This window comes from Branchiostoma lanceolatum, chromosome 6, assembly GCF_035083965.1.
Source record: "Branchiostoma lanceolatum isolate klBraLanc5 chromosome 6, klBraLanc5.hap2, whole genome shotgun sequence".
Lineage (NCBI taxonomy): Eukaryota > Metazoa > Chordata > Leptocardii > Amphioxiformes > Branchiostomatidae > Branchiostoma > Branchiostoma lanceolatum.
Genome location: NC_089727.1, coordinates 20,686,126 through 20,696,567, shown reverse-complemented (window position 1 = coordinate 20,696,567; position 10,442 = coordinate 20,686,126). Strand labels below are relative to the sequence as shown.

Here is a 10,442-nt window from a genome sequence, read left to right as displayed (position 1 = left end):
TGATATGTACGAGTCCAATTACCAAATATTGGACAAGGCATCCTGATCCCCCTCCAAAAACCAGGAAAACCACGAGGTCCATGCAGCAGCCTCCGACCCATAGTACTGCTAAACGGACTGAGGAAACTCTTCTCACTTATCGTGCTGGAACGCTGCAAGCCACAGGTGATTCTCTATCTACCGAGATCACAGTCTGCCTATCGCCAAGGCCACAGCACAGCTGATATAGTCTTCACCAAGAGGATCCTTGCAGACTTAGTCATGACTAGAATGTGGGACGTTCACATCCTCGGCATTGACCTGAGCCGTGCATTTGACACGGTGGACAGGGCTCGTCTGTTATCATTGTTGAAAGACGTGGTAAATGACGACGACACTGTGCGAATGATACAGGCCTTGTTGACAGACACAACCCTTGCCGTACGCGTACGAGGAGAAGTAGCCCCTCAGTTCCAAGCAACTGTCGGCTCACCCCAGGGCGACAGCTTGAGCCCTCAGCTGTTCAACGTCTACTACGAGGCAGCCCTTCGAGACTTGCGAAGATCCTCCCTACCCATCCCTGCGGAAGACAAGCGGCTCAAGCTGGCAGCTGAAACCCAGTATGCCGACGATCTAGACTTCATCAGCACCTCTAGTCACCACCTGGAGAAGATACACGAGGAAGCAATGAAGGTCCTACCAGAGTGGAAACTGCATGCCAATGCAGGCAAGACAGAACGGGTCCACATCTGCCATGAAAAGGACAGGGAAGAGGAAGAATGGAGGAGAAAGAAATCGGTAGGATCCCGGCTTGGCATCTCGGACGACATAGAAGAAAGGATACAGCTAGCCAACGTGGCCATGAGAAAAATGTGGAGTATGTGGGGGACACAACACATCTCGTTAGAACTCAAGCTAAAACTCTTCCAAGTTTATGTTTTACCCGTGATACTCTATAACGCCGGGACATGGGGACTCACAGAGCAGCTTGCGTATAAGATTGACTCATGGCACCGGAAACAACTGAGACGTCTAACAGGTCACATCTACCCCAACTGCATCAGCAACGTCAAGTTGTACAACAAGTGTAGAACATCACCACTACAAAACGAAGTCCACTGTCGCAGATGGTTTCTCTTTGGTCACATTCGCCGTACGCCAGAAGACTCCCCGCATACTTTTTCATGACCAGTTATAACATATATCAGCACACTCTACACATATACTAGTCCTGTACCACCAAATGACTTTTAACCCTATCTTAACCGGACTCATTCGCCCAATCATAACGTCCAAATGGTATGGTGCATGTTCAAATTTGCAGGGGGTGATAGGCACGTAAATATAAATCACTTTCCATAATAAGCCTTGATTATTTGGCGAAGATAATGTGTTTGTGGAACTCTAGTTATTATTATTATTATTTTATTTCCAAATATTACTTATGACAAACCATTAAAATACCCACATTTTGAAAGCGAGTAACGCTTTGTAATACAATCTTTACAAGTTTACTAAGGATTGATGCATAAGATTTACCTGCAAAAGACGCTGGCGCTTTCTTACCCCCTCTCTCTGTGGGATGTCACCCCCCCCCCCCTTATCTGGTTTTACACGGTCGTCCCTCTTTCATCTGTAGTACCGCCTCGCAGCGACTAGAAAGAATCAATAAAGTCGCATCTTAAGTTATGCGTGGCCCAATTAAAAAATGCTTGTTTTTGAAGTAGTAGATGTAACTCTCTGGAGCAAAGGTGAAACCTTTCAATATTACTAATTGTTGACGAAAAAGAACATTTAAAATGACTAAAATTTAGAAAGATAAAGAATCTGCTTTATTGGCTCTGATAACAATCTCTTAACAAGAAAATTTTAGGAATGATATGACATGGTCTAGATTTAATCACATTCATAGAGTAACAGTGTAGCGTACTTTGGACGTATACCAGTGTAGGATGCCGTAGTTAACGAGTGTGTCGCTCAGAACATTCGGCATCCCCCTAGCCCACACATCTCCCTACCTTTCTTTAGCCCTTTTCCTTGAACTTTGCCCCATCCAGATGAGCTTCCTTGCATTAGATGATAAGGGCTCTTCACCTCTCATCGCTTTCAGCTCTACTCGGTCCTGCATCCCGCCCTCATCACTGATCTTCGGCCCGCTGAAGGGGGTACACCAGCCTTCTCGGGCCCCTTAGATTACAAAAATGTTTCATGACTGTTCTCATGAACGAGCGGGGCAAGATGTTGTCTGCTGGGAGGAAGTGAGCTTTTAGCGCACGAAACACGCTGTCATGAAGTTCTGTCATACCTGAAAAGGCATATATATATATATATATATATATTTCTTCAGAAAACGATGACAAACCTTGTAATTTCTAATCCGTAATCCCCCTGTCCATAAGGATGCGTTTTAACTTTGATATCTTTGTTGATCTTTTGACAGCAACGAAACACAGTTGATGTCCCAAACCTATCGCTAATACACACATTTGTCAAGACAACTCGAGGCCTTGGGTTTAAGATCATTGACCCTAAAAAGAACATGAAATTTCTCTAAGATCTATATGAAGAATAAAACAACGTGTTTAACAACCAAATATTTCGTTTCACTATGATAACAGAAATCCAGTCACAGCAAACTTACATAAGCAAACATCAATAAATCTATTTACAATGAAGAATGTAATGAAATACATCAAGACTAATTAAGAAGAACATAAGCAAGGTAATTAACAAATTTATATAACGAAAAATTGCAACAACAATCATAAAAAGTACGCAAGTTTTTTGAAAATTGGGTCTTTGCATGGCAAATAATTCGCAATTGGAAGAAAATTGCAAAATATATAAACATCAGTTCAAAAAGACGACACCAGGCAAAACAATTAATTGATTTCTTGTTAAAAGTAAAGAAATTTAGTCACAAAGTTCTTTTAGAAATGTCACAATTTATATTGAAAAAGTATTGAAAAAAACAAAAAAATGACAACAACAGTCATGAAAATAACGCAGGCTATTTACTAATCGGCTTCAAAACAATTAACATAGCAAAAAATTGGAATGTCGGTTTACTGGTGACATTTATGCCTTACATATCTTACAACTGGTCCATAGATTTTGGTGCAGGTGGCAAGATCCTTTGCCTACTTATCCCAGTCGGCGAACCTTCGGCCACACTTCAAGAGGCTCCCTTGCAGGTTCCTGTACTTTGTCTGCTGGTAGTAACGGAGCTCCCGGAGGACCCGCACCAGTCGGGCCTCGTGGTGTAGCAGGTCCAAAGGAGATACAGACTAAGGTAAGGCAGACTTCTTTGCCTTCAAGTTCAGCCCGGTGTTCCAACCCCCCACGTCGTTGTTAGTCCGAACAGACTTACACTTTGTACACAGATCAAAGACGTGGATACCAGACTGAAATCTCAATCCAAGTGCTCTGCACATACCTCGCGAGCTCCGTCAGCGCTCCCCTAGACTTCTCGTACAGGGCTGCAAGGGTTGGGGCGATGGCCTCTGCTGGCAGGGCTAGCACACGCCGCAGCCATCGGTGTACCTGTTCGTCCTTGGTGTAGGACACCTGGAGTCCAAGTTTCTGCGCCGTATTCCACACCGTTTGGGTCCAGTGATCGGGACGTTCAAGAACACCAGCGGAAAGGGCTAGCCCCATTCCCTCCTCGAAATCGACCAAACACTCCACCATCTCAGCGCGGGTCGGACTTGATGTGGGTCAGCACAGTAGTGTTTTTTCTCCTGGACATCAAGGCAAAGGCAATGGGAACCTGCAGCGGGTAGATGATGAAGATCAGAATAGTCAACCGATAGACGATCAAAAGTACCAATATAAAAAAGATAGAAATGATAGAGTCTCACTGGGTGAGACAAAAACAATATTTGAAACAAAAATAAAATATTAGATTTCGAAAAACAGTACATCCTCCTACGTCACCCGATGGTTTTGAATCAATATATGTAATTATGTTTCCACATTAATTTCAAATAATTCAATCTCTCCCTCTCTCTCTTTCAAAATGTATATTCGTTTTTGAGACAATAGTAAACTTGACGGACTTCGTTAACTGTGACCATTGAGTTGTTTAAATCATCAGTGATTTCACTGGCGTACGCCTTCTTTAGTTTGGTGTGAGTGCCGTCAACATATCTGTAGCAGCACAGGGGGTGTGGTCGTCACTGAATCACATGGTCATTTTGAGCACTGTATGAGGCAGCAATAATGCTTTGCTTAGTAACGTCCGGGGAGCTATGTTTGCCAGCAGGTATAGGGCTTGAACTTCTGTGCATACAATCGGCATGTGCAGATGTGTTTACAGATGATGACATTGTGGAAGTTGTCGCTACATTTACTGATAATGGTTGTTACACAAATATTGTCCCCCTTCTGCTACATCTTTAGATTTTGAAAAAAAGCAGTGCCTCACTGTGTAGCTTGAGCTATACTTGCTGTATGCCTGTATGTACATCTCTACAATGCTCTGTCCTCCGCTGTCGTGGCTCGTGCGGTATTTCTCCATATAGAAACCCACTGCCTACGCATCCCCCCCCCCCCCCCCCCATTGAAGGTGCCATCCGATTGGCCGTATTTTCAACGAGAGCGACGAAAAGCACATACATACAATGGTAAGCTCCCAACGACGCTCTAGAAGGTTCGTGGGTGTCAGTGTGGGAACATGCGACCAGCAAGGACCCACAGACTACGCCATTCGACGCAGTCCCACCCACGCATGTACTTTTACGTCGAATATGAGAACGTTCAGGACGTCAAAAACTGCTCAGTTGCAGCATAAGTCCCCACAGTCTCTCTATGCCATCTGCCCTTCCAATTTGGGGTGCAGTTTCTCCGACCATGCCCTTTTCACATGAAGCCTCATTTTATAGTAGATTTGACGGGTCAATAATCCACAAGATGGGCAGCTGCCTCATGTGGCGATCAGCTGGACTAAGCTAGCCCAGAACACGAAAAAACGGAACGACCGCAGAAAAATCTTAGGGCAGCTGTTGGCCCTAACGTCATGTACGTCAAGCCACAGTTAACATGACCTTAGAACGTAATGAATACTCCTAAAATGCTCAAAAACCTGATACAGGATGTACCAGCAAGGATTTTGGACAAGGCACATCAGAATTGCAGCACGCCTTCTCTTAGTGGGAACGAAAGGTTCAACTGTAAATGACTGTTAAACAAAGTTCTTTATGTACAACCAAGGGTTTAACTACTCTCCAAGCAGAGCTAGGGTTTCGGCTGGTTTTTAACGTGTTTTTAGGCGTTTTTGTCATGCCTTCTACTTTGCCATCGTTTTTGTTGTGTCGCAAACCCAAGCTCTGCAGGCAGACGGAAGCTTCAATGCCTAATAAACCTAATCACTCCAACACATAACAAGCGTTTCACAAGTTAGTGCGAAGCGTGCCCGGCCAGGCACGGGATTCCCTCCCCACGCGCCACAGAATTTCCGGCCCAGTCTCACCATGGACATAATCCTCGGTCTATCGGTCGTGGCCATGTTTTCATGCCATGTTCTTACGCTTCCCCTACTCCTTGGCTAACTGCAATTACTTTCGTATGAAAATGATAGCTCAACGTGCAACCAAAGACATCTGGAGTTTACAAAGTCTCCACGATACTCAACTACGATCCAGGCCATTTGGGCCGTCGTACCAGAAGACGATGTACAGCCCGAAATAGCCATAGATTCTCTCATTTTTAATCCCCACTGCGGAAATGCCATGCTGTAGTGGGAGGATATCGTTGAATCTCAAAAAGTCTCTAAACTACTACCCACCAAAACCGAATCAGGACGCCATGTTGGAAAGTCGCTTCATGTCCGTCAGCAAATGACTTGCCTATCGTGACCGCACTTCATTTACACCATCCAAAAACCATCAAAGAACAAAGCACACAAAAATTTGTACAATCCTCAGGTGTCGTGGGGATTTTTTAGTCTCTGTTGGTAGCACTCCGTCGCCAATTTCGCTGGTGTTGTTGAAAAGTTCCGTCCAATCTGAACACAGCGAGCGGCGGCATTGGTAACCGCATGTAACGTAAACAAGGCACGTGTTCCCGTTCATAATCCATTTAACGATGCCTGAGATAATAATAATAATTACTAGTAATGCAGTTCAAGTTAATACGTAATACATATTTATTTTATATGTCTTGTTCATGCATCATTGTATTTTTCTTGTGAGGTTTCCAATGGAAATGTACGTTATGATGCTATCAATGATCATGCCGGCGTGAGATCGTGGACACCAGCCTGTCGCATGAATAGGGCAGTCAGCGGGGGACCGGCGCGGCCTGATGAATGCCGCTCTACATTTGCCGGATGTGTGATAATCCGGGGCAGTAAAATTGTTACCACTAATGATTATCTAATGGTTCTCGGGGAGGAGTTCTGTCACCTTTTTTTCAATGGAAGTAAATAGGTTTGCCCCGCCCCGAGGTCAGTGCCTGCAGAGCTTGGGTTTGCGACACAACAAAAACGATAACAAAGTAGAAGGCATGACAAAAACGCCTAAAAACACGTTAAAAACCAGCCGAAACCCTAGCTCTGCTTGGAGAGTAGGGTTTAACAACATTTAGAACCCGGCCATCTTTCGTCAGACCATCAGGAGCGTGCATTTTTTTTGTAACAAAATCCACATAATGTGGCCTACCAAGGGTAGGGGTGTGCTAAGTAACGAATGAATTGATTATAAGTTGGAGACGCCCATCAGCAGGTAAAATTACGTCAATCGGATTAGATAACAGTGTGAGCGTCTAAACTGAGCACTGTGCGAGCTGCTCTTGTGTAGTATTGAAGTGTCCTGGATTATCCATCACAAACAGCTTCGTCAGGTCCTGTCTGACGAAGTAACTGAAACGCATACAGCAATGTAACTGATTCTCTACTTCACTATGCCTGTATAAAGTACTGTAATAGTCACGCCATCATCTTCAGCTTCTGTTATTATAATACCTCTTTAGAGACTTACAGCTTTTACAATGTCTTATTATCAAAAATATCATTTGAAAGGCAGCAAAACATATTCTGAGATAGAGAGCGTAAAAGAGATTTGTTTTTATGTATGCAATTCGTTGAGCGTCATCTGTCAAATCTTTCCATTTCCATCTTACCATTGTCACCATCATCATATGATGTCGATGGTCCGTCCGTTTGCTCTTCCTCCTCTTCCTGGCTGACGTCATCAGGTGAGTGGCTGAGATAGTTGGATCTCTATCGTCTAAAATGGAGCACTGTATGAGCTTCTCTTGAGTGGTGAAGTGTCCTGGATTGTCTATCACGAATAGGTTCGTCAGGTCCTGTCCTGCCCTGGATCGCATAAAGCAATGTAACTGTGGTTCTCTACTTCATCTAAGCCTGAATCAAGCACTGTGTCAGTCACACTATCATCTTCAACTTCTACTACAACGCTTTAGAGAATTGTAGCTTTTACAATGTCTTATTATCAAAAATATCATTTGAAAGGCAGCAAAACATATTCTCGTAAAAGAGATTTGCTTTTTATATATGCAATTCGTTGAGCGTCATCTGTCAAATTTTTCCATCTTACCATTGTCACCATCATCATATGATGTCGATGGTCCGTCCGTTTGCTCTTCCTCCTCTTCCTGGCTGACGTCCTCAGGTGGGTGGCTAGATATCCCTGGGATTAGACATTGCGAGCGTGAACGCACCCCACCGTTATCTGATTCTAAGTGAAGAGTGAAGGAAGCCGCCATGCTTGTAGAATGACACCCTCCTTCGTTGCTGTCATCTCTGGTCCGGTAGCAGTGACTGTGGCTTTTAGTGAAGAGCATGTCACCTCTGGTCCGGTAGCAGTGACTGTGGCTTTTAGTGAAGAGCATTTCACCTCGTACTGGTGACCTTCTTGTTACTACTTACTACTGTTGAATAAACAAGTCATACATTAAGTCACCATACCATAGCTTGTTGTAGTGAAATACAGCTCAAAACTCTGCACCCGTCCAATACTCTATCTAGTGGTAATTCATATGGAAACCTGGGCCCCCTTTTTAATGGCAACATGACTCCAGGTGGATGACACCCCCATCAAGGTACACAAATACCCTAAGGAAGGAAGTGTATATCCATGTAAATGATGCTTAATCTTGAAAATTTCAACAGTGTTGAAAATACAACTTATGTGGAAATTAAGTGAGCATTTGTAAACACACGGAAAGCATTGACCTGGTGTTTAATCATCAAAATAATGATTGTGAAAACATTACTCATAATCCGCAAAAGTCAATCGTTCTTTCCTTACAACTATTTTGAACAGAACAGGGACATACACGTTTCCCCCCAAAAAAAACATTGTCTCTGAATCTTAAGATTATGCAGATGATATATGTGAACTCACCACAAACGATCTGTTGGTGTTCTTCTGGGAACTGGGGTGCCACTCCCGTCATCAGGAACGTTGTGATTCCTTCGTTGTGGGGTGACTGAAGTCTAAGAAAATAATACAATAAGTATAATTTTCATATCGTATTCCAAGAATGCTACATTGGCACACTATATGTCTGATCTTTCATTAACGTACATGTAAAATAGATCGTTAAAAAAACTTGGACACTTAGCATTTGGTATACTTATGGCAAAATAGTAGCATGTTAAACAAATAATCATTAGAAAAATGACTTCAGAAAGAACACTAACCCTAAATCTCCCTTGTACTGCCTCTCGCTTGTTCTTGTATTGTGAAGGCGCCGCACTGACTCCTGTCGAGAAAACAGACAATACAATAGAGTGTGAATTGTATGTCAATCTGTATTGCCGGCATCATTTGCATTGAAATTAGACATGACTTCAGTGGAGAACTCTTGTCTCTTTTGTAGAGGCAAGCCAAGTGTGTAACAGCTCTAAAAGTTACTTGACATACATGACAATATGGATGGTTTAAATGTGGAACAATCAGCAGACATATTTAAACCGCCGACGTGAAAACATATGATGATCTCTTTTGAGCTAGATGATATGATACACATATACGTGGATTTTCAGATTAAGAAAAACAAACTCACCGATAAAACTTTTGAATGTTTCTTCTGTCGTTTGGGGGGGCAAAAAGGTAGACGACTTCCTCCTTGAGCTCGGCGATCTGCGCCCCCATCATGTCCTTGACCTCCTGCAAGGCCTCGAAATGGTATTTGTGGAGGCCTTCAAGTGTATTACCAATGTTCATGAGGCAGCGGTAGAGTTGCTCGCTGCTAACGTCTACTCTCGTTGGTGTGATGTTATTCACAAAGCGTCTGTACTGCTCACGTGGCTCAGGCCACCGATAGGACGGACACGCTGTCCGTCCTATCGGTGGGACGTTTTCCGCGTGGGTACGCCATGTTGTTTTTGTTCACAGCGTGACTCAGGCTTAGACAAATGCGAGTCAAAATCGCACCAAGAGACGCCTCAATGGTTGCTATGAAAAACACCAAGTAGGTAATGCTGGAGTTCTCCTTAATCAACGACTCCATCTCATACGACAATGTTTGTTAGAGGGAAATACTTGGTATTTATCCTTGTTCGCTTCGTAAGAGTAAATTATGTTTACTTCAAGTAAATGTTGGACCGATAATACAATATGGCGCTACCATCACTGTGTGAAAGGGGGTTATTTCCGGACATTTCAACGTTTGTATATGTCCGGACTGGGAACGTTTTAGGACATATCCGGGCAATATCCGGACGATACGCCCTTACGTGTTTGGATAATATTCAAGTCCAGAATGGAAACATAATACTATTTCTCATATCCGGATTTCCAGTAATGGAATATTTTCGGACTCAAATGAGTCAAAACACGTTCCGAATACGTCATATTTTCGGAGCCCGTTCGGAGTTACCACCATCCGGAAAGGTTGCAAACGCTGAAAATATTCGGAGTCCAAAATGGGAACATAATACTATTTCTCATATCCGGATTTCCAGTAATGGGACATTTTTGGAGTCATTTGAGACAAAACACGTTCCGACTATGATATATTTTCGGACCGCGTTCGGAGCTGTTACGCTCCGGAAAGGTTACATATACTAAGGATATTCGATCGAAGAATCGGATCGTAACGCTTCTCCTCAGAAGTTACAGCAAGCTGCAAACCTATTCTAAATTCAAAACTGACTTCACATTTGAGAAGTACCTTTCCTCAATCCAAAATAAATCATTTGTTGCGAACATAACCAAACTGCGAATTAGCGCACACTGTTTAGAAATAGAAAAAGGTCGTCATAATAATGTACCAGCCACTCAGAGACGATGTCCTACCTGCAAACATACTGTTGAAGATGAATTCCACTTTCTTTTAACATGCCCCACGTACATTGAAGAGAGACAGACACTTATGAATGTTATCACCCGCAATGCAAACATAACCTTACCATCTAAGACAAGCCCAGAAATGTTCAATTTACTTATGTCATGTCCTGACGCAATTTCCTTGTACATAGGCCAATACATATCTAC

The 10,442-nt window shown here is 43.2% G+C and overlaps 1 protein-coding gene and 1 long non-coding RNA gene across 2 annotated transcripts; one reads left to right on the top strand and one right to left on the bottom strand.

The window, feature by feature from the left end:
* Positions 1 to 270: 270 nt before the first annotated feature.
* LOC136437591 (uncharacterized) lies at positions 271 to 1,167 on the top strand. Its single transcript, XM_066432212.1, has one exon. The coding sequence runs from the start codon at positions 271 to 273 to the stop codon at positions 1,165 to 1,167; it is 897 nt and encodes a 298-aa protein (XP_066288309.1).
* A 7,194-nt stretch (positions 1,168 to 8,361) lies between these two features.
* LOC136437628 (uncharacterized) lies at positions 8,362 to 9,255 on the bottom strand. The gene is made up of 3 exons (XR_010756204.1): positions 9,010 to 9,255; positions 8,645 to 8,706; positions 8,362 to 8,437 (listed from the first exon to the last, which is right to left on the bottom strand). It is a non-coding gene; the product is annotated as an uncharacterized lncRNA (long non-coding RNA).
* Between the last annotated feature and the right edge of the window lie 1,187 nt (positions 9,256 to 10,442).